General features: G+C 35.3%; 3 protein-coding genes across 7 annotated transcripts; 2 read left to right on the top strand and 1 right to left on the bottom strand.

Annotated features, from left to right (window-relative positions):
- Window positions 1-384: 384 nt before the first annotated feature.
- LOC113504573 (23 kDa integral membrane protein-like) lies at window positions 385-2175 on the bottom strand. The gene is made up of 2 exons (XM_026886942.1): window positions 2090-2175; window positions 385-1189 (listed from the first exon to the last, which is right to left on the bottom strand). The coding sequence occupies exons 1-2, from the start codon at window positions 2153-2155 to the stop codon at window positions 968-970; spliced, it is 288 nt and encodes a 95-aa protein (XP_026742743.1). The 5' UTR covers window positions 2156-2175; the 3' UTR covers window positions 385-967.
- Window positions 2176-3217: 1042 nt separating this feature from the next.
- On the top strand, window positions 3218-9680 carry LOC113504488 (tetraspanin-9-like). 4 transcript variants are annotated; one of them, XM_026886794.1, is made up of 5 exons: window positions 3218-3364; window positions 4805-4993; window positions 5323-5505; window positions 5889-6107; window positions 9527-9680. In XM_026886794.1, exons 1-5 carry the CDS (start codon window positions 3281-3283, stop codon window positions 9596-9598), a joined length of 747 nt encoding a protein of 248 aa, XP_026742595.1. In that variant the 5' UTR covers window positions 3218-3280; the 3' UTR covers window positions 9599-9680. The 4 variants fall into 4 exon arrangements, with proteins under 4 accessions (XP_026742595.1, XP_026742598.1, XP_026742597.1 ...); XM_026886797.1 differs by having other exon boundaries at window positions 3220-3364; window positions 5335-5505; XM_026886796.1 differs by having other exon boundaries at window positions 3220-3364; window positions 5889-6098.
- A 342-nt stretch (window positions 9681-10022) lies between these two features.
- On the top strand, window positions 10023-18877 carry LOC113504489 (CD63 antigen-like). Of its 2 annotated transcripts, XM_026886801.1 has the most exons (6): window positions 10023-10101; window positions 10398-10527; window positions 10608-10796; window positions 15464-15640; window positions 17293-17523; window positions 18667-18877. In XM_026886801.1, exons 2-6 carry the CDS (start codon window positions 10465-10467, stop codon window positions 18733-18735), a joined length of 729 nt encoding a protein of 242 aa, XP_026742602.1. In that variant the 5' UTR covers window positions 10023-10101; window positions 10398-10464; the 3' UTR covers window positions 18736-18877. The 2 variants fall into 2 exon arrangements, with proteins under 2 accessions (XP_026742602.1, XP_026742600.1); XM_026886799.1 differs by lacking the exon at window positions 10023-10101 and having other exon boundaries at window positions 10182-10527.
- The last annotated feature ends 239 nt before the right edge of the window (window positions 18878-19116 follow it).

Raw genomic sequence — 19116 nt, 5'->3', positions numbered from 1 at the left:
CTGTCGCGCTTCTTAAGACTATGTTAAAAGACTAGCTTTGGCTAAAAACGTGCTACTTCAGCTCATCGTCTACTTATGCATAAGTTTAACTTCAATAACCACTGGCATTTCGCCATAAAAATGCTTAGCTATCTATAAAACGGTCTAATCGATACATCTATGTAATTTATGCTTAACTAAAGGTCATCGAAAACATTCAGGAAATAGATTACCACCTACATGTAAATTTTGAACTAATGTGTCGTGAGATAAAAGATCGTATCACAAAAAAAAATAGTTATCTTTAGGGACTAAAATTATTGATATTTAAAAAAGCCGGTTATTTAGATTTTACACTGTTTATTGTATTCGTGACGTCAATTCTTTGTTCTATAGTTAGTGTTAGATTCATTTGTGACGATGTGCCGATTACCTACATTGATAGGTAGGTATGTAGATTCGTTATGATAGTAATATTTACATATCTGTATAAATATAAAGCATGCGTGTGTAGTAGAATAAATAAATTTTGCTAACATATGCATAAATAAATCATGTCAATTTTCGTGAGTTTGTTAAGGGCATTCAAAGACTAACTTCATGATTATTTATCAATATTTTAAGAAATAGCTTTTAAAACAATTGTGTACTGAACATGAGTTTTCAGCAATTGATTAATTAAATTTATTGTAGTTATCTGACTAATGCTGTTTTTGAAAACCCTCAACCCTCTATTCTGTTCTCAGTCATTGTTTTCATTACTGAAAGTTGTACCCAGTAGAAGTACCTAACCCATTAAACTTTTCATCCAGAATAACTGTACTAAACATTGTCTCATTATTGTATATTTCTACTACAGGTTCAAATGTATGTTAAATTGAATTGCACAGTTTTCTTAGTACAACTTAACTGAAAAAAGAAACTGACCCCAACATAGTTGGGGAAAGGCTAGGCCGCTGATGGGTCATCAGCTAAATAAATTATTAAACTAGTTGAATAAATAAAAAAGCAGACTCACAGTGACAATCATGCAGTGGTTCTCTCTAACAGCTCCGCAGCAACCGAAGAAGGCAACTATGAACACAATGACTCCAACAATGATCAGGACAATAGGTCCTGAAGTGTAGAAGTTCTCATCAGTCAGGTCAATGTATGGTGAAGAGTTGATCTCAGCTTTGATACCCACAATCAGGATTATCAACCCAGTGATCTGAAACAGTAATGCATTGTAAGTATAAGGAGGATCTAAGCAGTGGCTGAATGAAGCAATGTTGTTGCATATACATTGAAAAAAAAAACAATATTTAAGTTGAACAACATAAGAAACAAGAAAGGGTAATAAGGGTAATAATAAAATAAGATTGTGTATGAAGGACATTTGATTACTAAAATTTATTTTTTTACAATATAACTATTTTATACAATGCACCTATGTATACAAGTATGGTTAAGTTCAAGAGGCCTTCTTTACTTTTTGTTGCCCATTGGGGTCATTTAGAGTTAAGAAAATAAGTATATTATTATTTTTAAAATAGAAGGTAGTCTGATCTTTTACAGTAGTAATAAGAGATATGAACAAATCTAAATGCCCCAAACTATTCTGTTCAGTTTATTAAAAAGGAAAAAGTCAGAAATAGGTCAATTTAATAGTTAAGTATCAATATTGTATTGTTTCACAAAAAAAAATCGGCTTGTTAGCATATTTACAATTTTGACATCACCGAAAACGTGTTCAATATCAATATCGTCAAATGTCGATTGATATAAAATTTATGTATAATTCATTAGCATTACTAAATGTTAAAAACTCTTATAAAGCTATTACTTTACTAAACAAATACTGGAATTGTGCAATCGCTCCCTAATGAGTCATATTAATTCATATCAACTGAGAAGTTTAGTTAGCGATTCATGTGTAGGTAACGGTATACACAATTAATTACTTCATCTGAGAAATATCCTTTAAAATCTTATAAATATTTCAACAGACCTCCTATTACAAAATAGTCAACTTTGGAAATATATAGGGGATTTCAAGTGCCCCAGCTTGTAAAAAAATCGAAGGTGAACAACAAACAGTGCAAGCTTCTCAGAAAAAAAAAATGCTTACCGCGAACAATAGATTGAAGCAAAACAGCAGATATTTCACACAAGACATTCCTGCACCGATAGCCATTTTTAAATCTTGTCTTCTGATCTAATTATTGAAACTTAGATCTGGAACAAAAACACCGATATTTTATAAAAACCTTTCACCACATTATGCGCGCGAGGTAAACATCGATTGGTGTTGTTTCTTGTTGACACGGACAGGTGGACACGCACTCTTTGTTTAAATTTTCGGTTCTTATTTTTAGTAATCGTGACGCATAATTACATTTGATTATTTTTAAACCATCTACAAAACAGCTTACCGCCAAAATTTATAATATGCGATAAAACACTAAGCGTGAACAACGTCCAATACGCGCTCGATGCAGTGAAAATAGCAGACGTCTGTGTTGCTATTCGCATAATTTCTTTTCGTACCGTTGACGTTGCTTTGGGTTGCTATTATTATTTCAATGCATTTCAAATAGGTAGTTTTCTGTTGTCTTAAGAGTAACAAGAAAATAACAGAATTATTTTGGTTATAACGAATTAAAGACCATAAATGTAATATGTACATACGATGCATTTTTCATGCATGTTATTTGGTGAGCACGATCGTGATCAAATTGTGAATAATTTTAAGAATAAGATAATATTTTTTAGAAGAATGTAGAAATAAGCACATGGATTTCATAATTAGTTAGTCGTATAAATGAATTAAAGGGCAAATTTAGGTACAGAAGAAAAGACGCCTTTTACTTTTAAATATCATACATAGTTTATTTACCACAATATTATGAAACGGGGTGTGGAATCCGTACAAACAGAATCACCAGTACATCTCTTAAAGATTTATTTTTAATAATTTTTATTTTTAATTCATTAGATTAATTTATTAAATATCTATTTCGATTTGAAATACCTATGCATTTGCGCTGTATTTTTATCTGCTTAAATAAGTACCTACAGTTAAATTACTTTTAACTGTTAGCAATGATTTGTCCTTCGTGTAATCTGCTCTACAATTTATATTGAACCTCAAATGTTAAGTGTTTCGGGTTCTATATTCGGAGATTAGATGGATATGTCGAGATAATAAAGATATTGACTCATGTACCTGCGATTGATAAGAATTCATCTTATTTTTCAGTAAAGTTATCATATTCGGTGGGTGCATATATCATTTATGTTTTATATTTAGTTTAGTAAAATGGCTTTTAATTTTAAGTGCAAAGTTCCTAAGGTTCTTAAATCTGTGAGGTATTCATTGGCGGCTGTGAATGGAGCATTTTTGGTAAGTTTTAAACGGTAGTTTATTTATTATTTCGCTACAACAGTTTTCAACCAGATTATCGATATCTGCCATTTACGGAACTGGTTTTTTCAGTCTCGTGATTAAAATTCGCCTTCAGACCCACTTTATACTAATTTCAAAATAACTACTTACTTCCCTTCCCTTTTTGCCAATGAGGATGACATCGAATGAGGTAACCAAAGGCAGTGTTTGACTTGATAATAAGATTATGTCATGGATAAACAAAGTTATCATATTTTAGTGGCTCTTTGGGACTTTAATATTAAAATATGCGGTAACTTATACCGCAACCAATACTATCTATAAATATGAGATTTACAAGGGTTTTTAGGGGGTTTGAGGGTTTTCCCAAAAAGAAAACCGCATTTTAGCATCCATAGACCGATCCTCAGGTTGAGCTGAAGCTACATAGTTAGATGCCGACTGAATTATGTTTTAGTTGTCCTTTTGCACTGTGTATACATTGTTCTATAGTATTTTTATTATTTTAATAATTAGGTATATAGGTTTATGTAAAATCCTACTAATATAATAAAAGCGAAAGTTTGTGTGTATGGATGTTTGACCCTCTCCGTTCCTACACCTACCCTACACAGATAGTTAATAACCAGGATTAACGCAGGTGTCTTTATCTCGATTATATGTTCCGTGGGTTTATATTTGTAGCGGGCGGGCCTGCGGGCAACGGCTAGTATTGGTATAAAACTAAGTTGCACAGGTGTTTATGCCTAATACTACCTACAGATAGAAGCTGTGACGATGACTGTGTGACTCACAACTTTGATGATACGCTATTGATTAAAGATAGAAAGGATTTCGAAAGCTTATTTGGATTACGTGGACTAATGTACATATAATATTTATTGTTGCCTTGATGTATCCAAGTTGGCAAAGAGTCTCATTGTTTTTATTGGTTTTTTTATTCTGGTCCCCTAAAAAGTCTTAAAGTTGACTTTCGCAGTTTTGGAACGATTTGGCACTCTGTACGGATAAGTGCCTCATCTTGGGCCCACAACTGCAATTACTCTTAATTGTGACATTAAAATAATGAATTGTGAGTAACATAGTGACAATTGGACCAGATGATTCGTGATAAACTTTAAATTACTAGTAGCAAATTTGGCATTCATTGTTTTACCCAAGAAATAAGTATTTCGAGAGTCCTTTCCGTCTCGTCACTGCAGTAGTTACAATTGTTTCTTCCCTTGTGTAATGGGCCAGGCACTCCTATGGTTTCAGTCCATAATTTGGGGTATGGACGAGTAGATATTATTAACATAAAATAAAATCCTTCAAAAGAATTTAGAACTAGGACGTCACTTAATATAATAGTGTCTACACTTCATCTCTACATCTCATCTATCTATCCTTTACAGTTGTGTACAATTTCAGTTGCTTTAAAAAAGGTTTTACTTCCAGCTAACAGGACTTCTATTATTCTTCGTCGGCATCGCCGTGCTGGTGGAGTACAAGAACTGGGAGGTGCTGATCACCGGGCGGTTCTTCGCTCTGTCTAAATTCGTAGTGGCGACCGGAGCTATCATATTGTTTGGTTCCGTGCTCGGGTTCTACGCAGCTATATCACAACACTTCTATTTTGTTGCTGGGGTGAGTGTTTTTGCTAGTATTTCTATTTAGTCTTAACCCTTTTTCTAATTATTTCGGTGGAACTCTGTGCACTCTGAGAAGTGAGAACTCTGTGAACTCTCTGATTAGGTTTGTACAGGTTTGAAAATCTAGGTGTCCGGTCAAGACCGGGCTAACCGGTCTTCATTCATAATGTACTTTCTATTAAATATAAATTGGAACTCTATGTACTGACAACATTTAAGTTTACGTCTTATACGCATTTAGCCTTTTCACAAGTATAGGAATCTGGATTTGAAATCGGAATAACTTGTAACGGAGTAAAAGCCCTCAAAAAATTATAAGTCCAGTCAATATTTCAGTATGTGGTGCTGCTTCTGGTGACGTTGGTCTTCGAGATCGCGATAGCCATAGCCGCCTTCTCGCTGAGCAACGATGCTGTCAAGGAGATCAGGCCATCGATGGTGGCCAGCCTCAACCTGTACAACGAGAGGCTCGATATCACGAAACTGTGGGACGATATGCAGATGGAAGTAAGCCTTAATGACCTTTCAAAATAGATTCTACCAAAATGGTAGCTTTTTTATTCAATTAGTTTTAGGAAATTCAACCTCGTAAACTGTACATTCAGTAAACTCTCTTAAATTGCCTCAATTTTTTTTTCAACTGGTTCCTTACAATTTAAACCACAATTCTTTACTTGCTTTTAATAATTTTAGGGCTATTGTGAGTATGGTAAATAAATTATTTAGTACCAGCCCCAAGTAAGCAAGGAGATCAATGCCCAGGCCTTTCCCACATGGAAAAAGGTCGGTGCCCAGCCCAGTGGGGCGTAAAAAGGGTCGTTTCTATTTTCCAAAGTTACATTTTGACTTCTTAAAAACCGTAACGTATTTTTTTACGTCAATTCGTCCAGTACGAATGCTGCGGCGTGGTGGGCCGTCCTGACTGGGTCATGGATAAGCTACCAGTGAGCTGCTGCCACATGGACTACGGGACTTTATCCCCCTTCACCTGTGAGATCGGCAACGCTTACGTCACAGGCTGCGCTAGCGTACTAGGCGAGTGGCTCGCATACAACGCCCATGTTCTAGGTGTCGTCGCCATTGTCGCCACTTGTGTGCAGGTCAGTTATGTTAGTACCTCTGCTGTTTTAAGATGCGTCACTTACCATGATGTTGTCATCATGGTAAGCAATGACAAGAAAAAATAGTCTTCACTGTCGTTGAAGGGAAGAACTGACATTAGTACGAAGGAGTTCAGGACTATCCATCGATCATGAGTCAGTATCAATGATAAATTTGATAAAATTAAAATTAGATAATAACACTTCATACAGTTTATACTACCGAATTTTTAGAAATATACAGGCCAAAAAGCAATCAGGCAGTGAAAAAGCTAAGATTGATAATTTATCCCAGTAATACACGCGTAGTCCGAGTACCACTTCCTTCCATTTATTTATTTATTTATTTTATTTATTTAATAATCACACTAATCTACCATTACAGGTTACTTAACCTAATGCGGTAGCTAGGACTTAACAAAGGTTTTTATTAAAGGGTATTTATGTGAACTAGGGTTTCAAAGATTGAATTATTATGCACATAGTTGCAGGTCTAGATTCCAGCGACTGTTTTAATATGTAATCTTCTGATAATTCTGATATGCATAGGCAATAAGTTAGCCTGATACACATGTAATGTAACATATAAGGGTTCATCTTTTGCGGGTGCCAAAGCGGCAAGCGCTTTTGCTGATTTTTTCGCGTCTGTTTTTCTGTCTGATGATCCGCAACTTAATGCTGATCATGTTGGTATATCTGACCGTTCCTCTAACAGCAATTACATTAACATACCCCCATTGTGCCCTGCAGACATTATTAAAGGCATAAACAAGCTTAAATCCAACAGTTCTACTGGCCCGGACAACATCCCTCCCTTTATAGTTAAAGACCTAAAATATATTTTGAGTGATCCTCTTTGCCACATTTTTAATTTAGCCTTACAGACTGGTACATATCCCTCTGAATGGAAAGTCTCTAGAGTAACACCTATCCCTAAAACCAAAAACAAAAGTTGCGTCGAAGAATACCGCCCAATCGCTATTTTATCCTCCCCAGCCAAGGTCTTCGAAAACATCCTCCACAATGGCATATACGAACAAATGAATAAGTATCTTTGTAACGAGCAGCATGGTTTCAGAAGTAAAAGGTCTGTTGACACAAATCTTCTGACACTTGTTGACTATATCTCGTCTAGTTTAGATCGCGGACGTCAAGTAGACGTACTGTACTTCGACTTCCGGAAGGCATTTGATAGGGTTAACAATGACGCGCTACTAAGGAAGCTTAGCAAAATAGGTTTTTCACCATCTCTCCTCCGCCTGTTTGCAGATTATTTACGTGATCGACAACAGTTTGTTAGGCTAGGTGCGTACGTGTCAGACACCTATAACACACGTTCCGGTGTGAGTCAAGGTTCCATCCTGGGGCCTCTTTTATTTCTTATTATGATCAACGATCTGCCCCAAGTCCTGGTTCATGCAAGATGCCTCTTATACGCTGATGACTTGAAACTGTACTTGGAAATTAAATCAGAACGCGATAGTTTCGCACTACAGCAAGATATCGATGCAATTTACAAGTGGAGCGTTGACAACGAGATGGAGTTTAATCCTTCCAAATGCTTCGCTATGACATTCGGGCGAATAAGGCACCCAGTTAACTTTGAATATCATTTAAACAATACTGCTATCACGAAGTCTACAGCCATGAAAGACCTGGGAGTCACATTTGATCGAAAGCTTACCTTCCACGATCATATGGTCTCGGTAGCTAAACAATCCTACCAAAGGTTAGGCTTTGTTCTTCGCAACTGCCGTGATTTTCGTACTGATCATTCTAAGAAAATAGTTTTCAATGCACTCGTACGCAGTAAGCTGGAAACCAGCTCGTGTGTGTGGAATCCACATGAAAGTACCTATGCACTTTTATTAGAAAAAGTCCAAAAGGCCTTCCTTAGGCACCTATATAAGCAAGAATACGGGTACTATCCATATCTCTATCCGACTAAATTCCTACTGGGCTGCCTCGGTTATAACTCGCTGAACGTAAGGCGAGCACGAGATCAGCTTGCAATAGCTTGTAAGACACTCCGTGGTACTATCGATGCTCCTGATCTGCTAAAGGAGCTGGCGCGCTTTTATGTCCCAGATAAATACTGCAGGGGCAAAAAGCACAGACTCTTTGCCGTGCCTGCATGTCGTACGGTGGCACGTGCTAAGTCGCCAATCCCACGCACTCTAGCTGTGCTTAATAATCTCTTGGATCTTAATCCAACAGCTGATCTGTTTGCGGATGTATGGCCGAAGATTTTGTCGGTATGCCTGAAGTACTGTGAGATAAATTTATGAAAGTGTTTTGTTTTTATGTTTTTTTTATTTATATTCTAATTTGTTTAATGTTTAAATTTGTATAATGTATATTTTTTAATTGCTGTAATTGGTTTTTCACCGTTGTAATTGATTAAAATAAATAAATAAATAAATGCCCATCATTGCTCCTCCTGGAATTGCTTGTTGCTTCATCCACTTTTCTCCTAGATATGAAATCCTTACTATTTACGATTCCCATGTTTAAAATTTCTGTCATTCCGCGAGTTCTTGGAGTTCTCTGAATAAATTGTGTCTTTATGTAAAGAATGAATGATACGAAGATTGTTACTAAGTCGCTTTAATCATGAATAGTTCGCCGTTTAGTAGACCAAGACCCAAGAGCTGACAGTGGCCAAACCTAACTACTTATTCCTTACATTAGAACACAAGGAATTTTAAAATTTGTTGGTCAAAGTGTGCATTGACTAGTCTTAAAACCAGGATCAAATAAATGAAAGGAATTAAATAAGGATTGGAGTATTTAGTGTTTGAAATTTGTTTTTCGACATAAGATTCTTTGTATTGCACGCGTCATATAGCGTCAATATAAAATTGAGTTAATTGGCGTCGCGACACCTGACCATTGGCCGTGACCCTTCATACATTGTGTCGTCACGTCTACTGACAAAAATAAACATAAAGAAACTCCATGTTTTGTGTTTGCAATTCACTTGGGCTGTATTTAAACTTTGCCGACTGTCTGGCTAAAACTCTGAGAACTTAGCTCTAGCTTCCAAAAAAATGGTGTCGCGTGAAAGCAGCCCTTTAGCATTAACACGATCTTATATATAACAAGGATAGTTCCAACACGTTTTCAAAATATGATTGTAGTTAGTTAAGCGGAGCAGCACACTTCTTCTCTGCAACTCTTCCATAACTGCAATCATTCCACACTACTTCAACTGACTGACTGATCTAAGTCACTCAAATATACATGTTTAATCATTGATATATTAAAAACCCCTAATATATCAATGTGTTTAATGTAAGTGCGCAAGATTGGATGCGAGCAGCCGAAGATAGCTCTCGATGGCGTGCAATTGGGGACGCCCATGTCTAGCAGTGGATGAATATGGGCTAATAATGTTGACGAATACAACGTTTTACTTATTTTTTCAGATACTCTTGACGTCAATGGGAGGATACTTGGCGTATCGCGCCAAGTTCTCAGAAGTGGAGCTGGAGTCCTAAATAACCCACCGATATCATACATTGTTGTTTAATTTGTTGTTAATTGTTAGCAATCGTACTATAAGTAAAGTGTTGTGAACAATTGTTTGTTTATTTTTCTCCAATTGTGTTGGTTGTCTTAACCTTTAACATCTGCTTTGATATGAAAGTAAAATGATATAGTTTTGCAATACTAAGAATTGGTCCTATTCACTGTTTAAGTATATAGTTAAAAAATAAAAACAAAACTTTATTTTCAAGGCATTAGTGGAATTAACGTATTAGCAATAAATGAATGTCTTCATCCAAAGGTTAGGTCACCAGAAGAAATTTACAGCCCCTTCAGTTTAACTACGTCATCGTTTAAACCTCGCAGAACTCACGTCACAACAATTTTCCACTGACTGAGTTCAACATAACAGTACAACCTCCTACCGCCATCTACAGACACTTTCATGAATAACATTCAGATTATAATGGAAATTAAATTGTAAAATGCTGCATGTGTTTTCTTATCACCACCTGTAAGTACCAACTTTGCAGTTTCAAGTATAACTACGAACGCAGGTTAAAATTAACACATTTTGTCATATCGCCTCTATATTCCACGCGAAGCTATTGTGTCCGCTCTGTTCCAAAAAAATATATCAAAATATAGAGTGTAAAATTAGGTGTATTAAAAAGTGAATGACGGAGATTTAAATAAGAGTATATTATTATCGTGCATGAGAGCAAACGTTCGCCTTCGATGAGATAAATGCGCTTGTTTTCCTTATCAAGATTAATACCTACCTACAGTGATAAAAATATCTGTTGCCAGTTAAATCTACAACGGTGGAAGTTGTCACGCGAGCGCCCGTGGAGCGTCACGAATATATTATAGCAAAATGTGGTCCAAACTGTTTACAACTGTGAAATATATATTAGTGACAGTCAATTTTCTTTTTCTGGTAAGTAGTGTGTAATATGTAGTGTGTATCTTTACTTCTTGCCTGTCACAGTATCATGCTCAGTTGTGTAATGTTTACAGATCACTGGTATTATAATTCTGTCGGTCGGTGGGTCAGTCCAGTCCGCTTACAATGGATACCACCCGTTCCTATCGGACAGATTTTTCTCTCTGCCAGCCTTCTGCATCGCGACTGGTGTTATTATATTCCTGATATCATTCTTCGGGTTCTATGGAGCCTTCATGGAGAATTACATGATGAACATGGTGGTAAGTAGCCCTTTATATAAGTTATTATGTATTGTGACCCTGAGTCTGTTATCATTGATCTTGTGCGCGTATTGTTCTGATGTAATGAGTTCCGATTCACTGATGTTAATTGGAGCCATTAATTAATAACTCATGTAGGAAGATTGTAAGTTCTATCAATATCAAGGCAATGACTAATAACCATTTGATAAAGTATAATATAACTATATTGTTTACTTTAGTTTCATGCAAGTGAAGTAAGTGCATACTTAATAATTTATTAGTCCTTTTATGGAACGTAAATGGTCTAATATACGACGATATTTATTTTCTCCATATACTTATAAAAATAAAATTCCCGAGTCAAACAAAACTAACAAGTTACAGCTATTAATTAGTTTATTTATTCCTTTCTACATAACAAAACGAATACTTGTCTTCTATTCTTTATCACTGTAGTGCTAATATCTAACATGCAAAGACGTCACTAGAATGTAAACAATTATCATGGCGTCGCTTCTTGAGGCAAATTACATCACTGTTCGACGTTACAAGTCGTTATAAGACCATTTTAGACGTTAAATATCCGTCGCAGGCCTGGACGAACAGAATTAGATCACATAGTTTTGTCAGTACCGGGTTACGTAGTAACCGTTTAGTAATCTGTGCCGGTGCCCTGAATACGAGCTAAGAAACTATAATGCCAGAATGTCAGTCAGTTATAGATTACAGCTCTTCATCTTCAGAGATAGCGAATGTTTATAGTCTGATTAGTTTTGTAATTTGAGGTTTCATTAATTGCTTTAAGAGAATTTGGTTTTTGGTATGAGGAAGTAAATTACAAGGTTGGTCTTCGATGTTATTATCTCATTCATTTCCGAGACCGATCAGCGTTGTTTTTTTAATGTTGGGATGCAATTTAACTTGCTTAGTTAAAAAGCTGTGTAAAAATGTAATGAAAAAACACATATCTTGACTCAAGTATTTCTTTTCGTTTCTAACATAAAAATAATCGAAACTTAAACCTATTGATACAACTATAAACTGCATATTGCTATTTTGTGATAGACCAATAATTTTTCATTCCAGTTGGATAGTTAAAACCAAAACATGTAGGGACTTTTTACAAAAAACGAGGTTTGTAATCTCTTATCAGGTCTTGAATCATCAGCATATTTATCTAGATTATCTTTGTTTACTTACAATCGCAGGGCATGTCTGACAGTTGTAGATATAGTGACCTATTCTACGATACCTTAACGTAGAATAGGTCACTATACCGCTCCGAGAATTTTGTAAAGACAGGATTAGAATAGGTGGCTTATACTACTTTTTTGATAGTATAAATATATATATATATATACTTAACTAGCGGACTCCACAAACGATGGTCTGCGTAATATTTCAATTAATTAAATGTAAAACACACTTAATAAGAAAAACAAATAATGTAATAATCTTATTTAAACGCCAAAACGACTTTTGCACAGTCATATTAAAGATCTTTTGGGTGACAAGTTTAAATAGTCATTATACGTAAAAAAATGGCTACTGTCACGTTAATTAAATCTAAAGACAATATTGTTGTAATTATTTTTGGTAAATCATCAGTCTTAGCCATCTTTGATTCGACTAGTATCTTAACTGTTGTGCCTGAGAGGAATACCCAGACTTTCATTATCAGTATTCACACATGCTGTATATTCAAGTCATATATGAGTCGTCCAATGTCAAATATAATCCATTTACGATTGATTGATAGATGATTCAGAGATAACACTAAAAGTTACATGTGTTACTTATGAGATATTTCAAGTAGATTCCACAATTTATTATATTATATGAGACGCAGTACTTAAACTAAAACTTCCATTTACGAGTACTTGGTATTTGCTAACGACGCATATTGTAATGTAGCTCGTAGGAGTCTTGCCATAAATATCCTCCTCGGAGGGCGTGGATGTCAATGAGGACCCCGCGTCTTACCAAAAAAAAAAGAAAAAAGAGGAGTCTTGTTATAAACAAGTCAGAAAGCTCTGTGGAGCCAATTAAAGCTGATGGCTGCCGGGCCAGCAGGATTGTCCAAGAGTGCTATCGCGGCCCGGTGGAACATGCGTAGGATCTGGTCAGTAATAATCAGCCAGTACAACAGTAGCCTGACACTCCCTTCTGCATAAATTAAACTGGGAGGAATCAATCATTTAATTTGCCGTGTATGTTTCTGTCAATTGGAAATATTCAAATAGACATTATTGTACGTAAAATACAAGTAGCTGAGCGTCATTCATACAGATTGTAGTTGGCATTACAGATTTATTTCACAATTTTCTCTTATCATCCTTTCTGTCATTGTCAAAAGGAAATAGACAAATACATTTAACTACGTCACTTAGTTAAGTATTTCCCACTTCTGTTAAATAAGTTCTTAACAGGTTTGTTTCACAATTTTTCGCAAGAGAGAGAAGTATCATTCTGTTTGTGTAGTCTTATCTTTTCATTAAACCTTACACAGAACCTTCATCTTAAGCAAAACGTTTTCAGCTGTTTACACTGGTGACGTTGTAGTGTATCATAGTGACAGAACATTAAACGTCTGCTATTATTAGTTCAGTTGTTTCAAACATTTAAATTCAACGTTATCATCTGATATTGTCGTATCACTCAAGGGCGCAGTTTCTCATATTTGTCTGCACGCGTTTATTAAAATAATTATGAGACTATAAGAAGTCGGAGGATGGTTATTTAGATACGTAAGAATTTAAATAGAAATAAGTATAGTATAACGGATTATATCGAATTAACCGGGATATGACTGAATGTCGGTACAGTAATGGGTGAATAATATCTCATCTATGTGGTTGCAAATCTGAAGCAGTTAGAGCCTCATGAGTTTGAAAGGGCAGTCGAAGAATAACTCTGCAATAGTTTCTACATTTATCCTCAAGAAATATATGAACTTTAAAAGACAAAGGGAAAGGAATGTCGACTCTAGCGTTTTCAAAATTCTCATGTCAAATATTATATCCTACTTTCAGGAAAAAAAATTTCTTTTTATCGAAAGATCTCAATGTGTAAGGAATGGTGGACCAAAATTAACGGGAAAAGAGGGCCTGTAACGTGCACTTTAACACATAGCAATCATACATAGTTATTATTAACTTCTAACAAACGTATGCAAATTTTCTATTGAGTTGTCCAACGGTTTTTATATTGATAATGTTACTGGTTGCAAAGAGCAATAGTGAACTGAAAAGGCGTTTCTGTAACAAGCGCGAACACCTTGTTATAATATATTCACGGTCACCGCATTGAATTTATTTGCAATGCTTCAACGGTACTTTGATAAATAATTGTATAAATATTTGTAGTGTCATATTTGTGTAAGAAAGCAAGTGTATTTGTGGATGAGTAATCAAAAAGTTTTGATTTAAAACTCTACTAAGTATTATAAGAGAATAACTCACTTCACAAGTACAAGTATCTCCAAGTATAATTGCCGGCTAACAACAAATTATAAAGTCTAACCCAGAATAAATGAACATCGGAACTCATCTTGTAGAATAAAATCCTTGTTCCCGTAAAATATTTTATAATTATCTACCGCGGCTTTACTCACATGAATGTCTGTTGGTTATAGCTGCATAAATATAACCCTGCTTAAAGCAGTCGGGTAAGAAGTGGCCTTTGTGTCAATCAACGGTGAACTCAGCACACAATGTCATTAAAATTGATCTAGCCGTTTGTTTGTGAAGCGGTAACATGCACTTTACAGCTGACCTTCACCTTCGCCTATGGTTTAGTTTTTGCACACGTATGGGATTTAGATGTATTCAACATGGTAGCAAATAATAGTAAAGTTGTTTCTTCTATTTTCTTATCGCAAGAATTAAAAGCATCTTTCGCTTTTCGAAAAATGTCGGCTTCGCCCGCGTCGATGTCGGTTATATCGCGTTTCCAAGAGAACTCTTCAAAAGTCCGGGATAAATACTATCAAGGTGTGTTCTTTCTCAAGGTCAACTCTATATCTGTACCAAAATTTCATTAAAATCAGTTCAGTGATTTAGACGTGATAACAGACAGACAGAGTTACTTTCGCATTTATAATATTAGTAGGGATATATCACTGTGGTTATATTTTAACACAAAGAAAAGTGATGATATCCAAGCAAATATTATTGATGAATAAAACCTGGTCATGCAATACAAGAGAGCCCCCTTTATTCTTCTGTCACAAACTAAAGAAAAACATCAAATAACATGCTATCATGTTGTATCGTTTAATTAACTCGTCTATTGCACGTTGTTAGATTGTTATCTTTGTCATGTCGTAAACTGCTGTCCTATATTGCATGAGTTGCCTAAAATAGGAATTGTTATTTAACGTTTAGTCATCGTTAAGTGATATTTATAAATGCTTTTAACATTTTACTGAAAACTATGTGGTATGTTGAAATTACGAATGTATGCGTTTGGAGAGCATCAAATCTTCCAACACCTTTAAGAGATACTAAACCTGATTATTATTCATTACAAAAGAACTACGCACTGTTGAATCACTTTTTTAATTATTCCTAAATATCTAAAATACCAAAATTCAATTTGAAAAGAATCCAAAAACTTCATTTAATTTAATTAGTTACGTTTCAAACCTTTTTCTTCTACTTATAATATAAATTTCTATTTTCCAGTTTGCCGGAGCTATGGTCCTGATCTTCATCTTCCAGCTGTCCGCCTGTATAGCTGGGTATGCTCTAAGGGGTAACACCGTGGCGTTGGTTCAGAAACAGCTGACCTCCACCATGGTGCTGTACGGACCTGACAAGAGCATCGAAATCACCAAGCTTTGGGATCAAGTGCAAGAAGATGTAAGTGTTTTGGGCTTTAAAGTGGTAACATAGCATGTTACTGTACTCTTTGTTGCATGTAGACCACACAGGTGTAGGGTAACGTTTGAAACGGGAATTCGATGATAGAAGAGGCAGTATAGGTAGGATAAGTGCAGGTTTGGAATAACATGGAAGAAGGTATAATGAAAGACTTAGGACATCTTCTACCAACAGGAGCATTGAATTTGGCTTAGGCAAAAGGCTTCTGTAATTTCTTGCCCTGTTATTATAATAAGAGCACTCTTAAAACGACTTCCTCAACATTCCTGGACGATACTAAAATGTCCGATATATTGAGACGATTGACTTTTTGAAGGCTCGTCATTTTAAAAGTTTGGAAGTTTCTTAATGACAATTAACTTACAATAAATGAAGACTTAGTTAATGTTGCACAAGAATTAAATTACTAAACAAACATTATCATCAAAAGAATTTCTGCTAATTGAAACTTGACAATCTAAAAATAGCCTATTTGTTTAGACAGTTTAGCTAACTTTACTAGATGAGACCATTTGAAGATAAAGGTCGTGACAAGAGACAATTGCAGTCCATTCGTGATAACTTCCATGATTAGTTACTGGGGAACTACCTATTACCGAATGGATCCAATTGTGACTGTTTATCTTGTATGGCTCATATTTGTTATCTGAAGTATGAATATTTTTATGGGCATATGAGTAATAAAATTTTCCTGTTGCCATGCTTAGGACTTTGAAGAAGGTTTTTGTAAACTGATTTATTAGATTGAAGAGTACCTACTCCCTCATTAATGTTATATCAATCCTTGTGTCAAGTCAAATACACCTAGACTCAGAACAAGCGTTCGTGGATCACACGTGCTGGTGCTCAATGCAAATGCCTGTCCTACATTGGGATTGAACCCGCGACACGTTGCGCACAGTGGGTTTGGGGTGGTGATTATACCACTCGGCTATCGGACTTTCTCTACGTCTATATATCCAATTTTTTATTTTCTGTTTCCCTCTTAAAATTCTCACAACATCGGGGTTCTAGCTAATCTGTCATGTTTTAACGATCGAGGCTGAAAAGGGCGTGTTTGTCTTCAAATAAGATAACCATAGTTAGCAGTGGAACACTCAATGTGTCTACAGCCAAGCCTTCACTTAGTAAACTCTAATAACTACATGGCTAAGTGCTATCTCATCACTCATGACCCTCAAAGCACGCAACATGAGTTATTTCATTGCCATTTATCTACGCACGCAATTTTATTTTAATGACATGGTTTACTTAATATTGTTTTTCGGATTACGTTATACCTAACTCATTTTTTAGGACCTAAAATGTTAAAATCACTTTATACTTTTTTTCTATCTTCTAATGTATCATTTTGAAATGTCACAAAGTTTTTTTTCTAAAGCTGGATGAAACCCGATAGACCTTTGATTTTATTTTTTGATTACCAGTCGTTGACTTTATGATTTTTAGGGTGCGATTATTGTGTCCAGAGAATTCATATGTTTTGCTCAGCCATTCTCTTCTCTGACACATTGAGGTCGACGCCCAGTCTTAACGGACACACCTGAATCGTATGTTGCGCAAAACGTCGGCTTTTTGATACTGAATACACTACATATTTAATCTACGTAAAACTCCCATCCCTTTTCCAGTTTGAATGTTGTGGTGTGGTGAATGCCAGCGAATGGCTGCAACCCCTCAACACGGAGACTTCCAAGGGTTTGCCTGTCAGCTGCTGCAGCCACGTGTACGGAACCGTGACTACCTTCAACTGCACCGTGACTACAGCTTACCCCACTGGCTGTGCAGAGTCCTTCGGCAACTGGGTTAGGAAACACGCTTCTGGGATCGGCGTCGCTGGTATCTTCTTAGTTTTAATGCAGGTGAGAAAACAGTACAATTGAATGTTAGTATCTTTATAATCATATATTGGCTTGGAGTCATTCGTTGTAGAAGTGTTTAGATTCCTCTTTTCTCCACCACTAATTCTCTACATGTTTAAAACAAACCCTACCTATTTTATCCACACCGCTTTTGTGCTTTAAGGTAACTTCCCGATTATACCCATAGTTTACATGTATTTACAAAATTATCATAAGCGAGAACGTTTCTTAGTTTTTAACTCTTATTATAACATTATAATATTCCACAAGTTTCGCACAGCGCCATCTAGTCTCAAACTAAGCAAAGCTAAGATTATGACTGATAGATAAAGGATAAACATAAGTACTTATATATTTCGACTTTTACAGCAGTGTGAACCACTAATCACTAGACCAACAGGCCAGTCAAATAGAGATAGGTTTTTTTGGATACAATAACCGCGTGCCTCGAAATTATTATCAATAAGTTAATGCGTATAACAATTAAAATTCATTATATAAGTGAGCTGTGCCTATTCAGGAGCAATAAAATGTTACATTGATATCATTGTAATTACAAATGTACTTATAGAGCTTGATTGCTCGAGTCATTAAAGCAAAACACGTGACCAAGGTTAATTAGGAAGTTACTTTTTACAAAGATAAAAGGTTCGTATTTTTTTAGGTTTCCTAGGCAAAGGGTAAAACCGGAAACCTATTACCTGTCCGTCACCAGGCTATATCGCATCAGCCATGATTCCAGGGCCTCAATTCTGCTATTTTCAATGAATGGTAATTGGATTAAATTGCCACTATTCGTATTTAAAATGAATTTAATTAAATAAAATGAATTTCCATTTATTGTGTTGGCAAATTCTTAAAAGAATATTAAAAGTTTCAAATTTAATCAAATTGCCATTCATTCATCGGCCATTGTAAATAGCAAAATTAGAGATTACAAGAGCCCTGGACTTTTGTTTTTTTCACAGATTATAGACATTTCTGTTGCCGCTATAACAACGAAATCTAAAAAATACAAGACATGCCAAAGTTATTCCGATTACAAATCAGTTAGTAAAATTCAGTGTTGCGTGCCCGACTAGCACTTGACAGTTTAAAAAAAATTGTGCTTACTTTATTATACATCCATGTTCTTTTTTTCAGGGTTTGGCGGTGGCCGGAGCCTTATGGATGGCAAAAATATCCAGAGACGAGCGTGGTGCTTATCCTTAAGACACAATTTATTCCTAATTTAAAATAATTCTTGTAAGCTGTGGTATGTGCAATATACGAGATTTTGAGAGAACAAAATAAGATATTAAAATCGTATTTATTATTTTATTCTTTAAACTTTTATGTACGCATTTATAGAAATTGAAGTGTGTTTTATTTTCTTTCGTTTTATTATAGCAGACATTTTTTTAAAATTATATATAGAGATTCGTTTATAATTGGATACAATGAATTTGGCCCTGTTATAGACAAAATTAAATTGCAAATAAAAATTAGAATAATAATCTATATTCTAAAATATTCAAAATCCTAAACACTTTTACTTCCTTACATTATTGCTGTTTGCCAAAAAAATATGTTGCCATTAGTATTAGTTGATAA

This window comes from Trichoplusia ni, chromosome 22 (genome assembly GCF_003590095.1).
Source record: "Trichoplusia ni isolate ovarian cell line Hi5 chromosome 22, tn1, whole genome shotgun sequence".
NCBI classification, from domain to species: domain Eukaryota; kingdom Metazoa; phylum Arthropoda; class Insecta; order Lepidoptera; family Noctuidae; genus Trichoplusia; species Trichoplusia ni.
This window is presented reverse-complemented; position numbering and strand designations above follow the sequence as displayed.

Bases quoted from the DNA above. Each gene is read 5' to 3' on its own strand.
- LOC113504573 (XM_026886942.1), bottom strand. From the start codon at position 2,155: ATGGCTATCGGTGCAGGAATGTCTTGTGTGAAATATCTGCTGTTTTGC. The intron at 1,190-2,089 runs GTAAGCATTTTT...TTACTGTTTCAG, and splicing joins GCTTCAATCTATTGTTCGCG to ATCACTGGGTTGATAATCCT.
- LOC113504488 (XM_026886794.1), top strand. From the start codon at position 3,281: ATGGCTTTTAATTTTAAGTGCAAAGTTCCTAAGGTTCTTAAATCTGTG. The intron at 4,994-5,322 runs GTGAGTGTTTTT...TTATAAGTCCAG, and splicing joins ACTTCTATTTTGTTGCTGGG to TCAATATTTCAGTATGTGGT. The intron at 6,108-9,526 runs GTTAGTACCTCT...TTATTTTTTCAG, and splicing joins CTTGTGTGCAGGTCAGTTAT to ATACTCTTGACGTCAATGGG.
- LOC113504489 (XM_026886801.1), top strand. From the start codon at position 10,465: ATGTGGTCCAAACTGTTTACAACTGTGAAATATATATTAGTGACAGTC. The intron at 10,528-10,607 runs GTAAGTAGTGTG...TAATGTTTACAG, and splicing joins CAGTCAATTTTCTTTTTCTG to ATCACTGGTATTATAATTCT. The intron at 10,797-15,463 runs GTAAGTAGCCCT...TCTATTTTCCAG, and splicing joins ATTACATGATGAACATGGTG to TTTGCCGGAGCTATGGTCCT.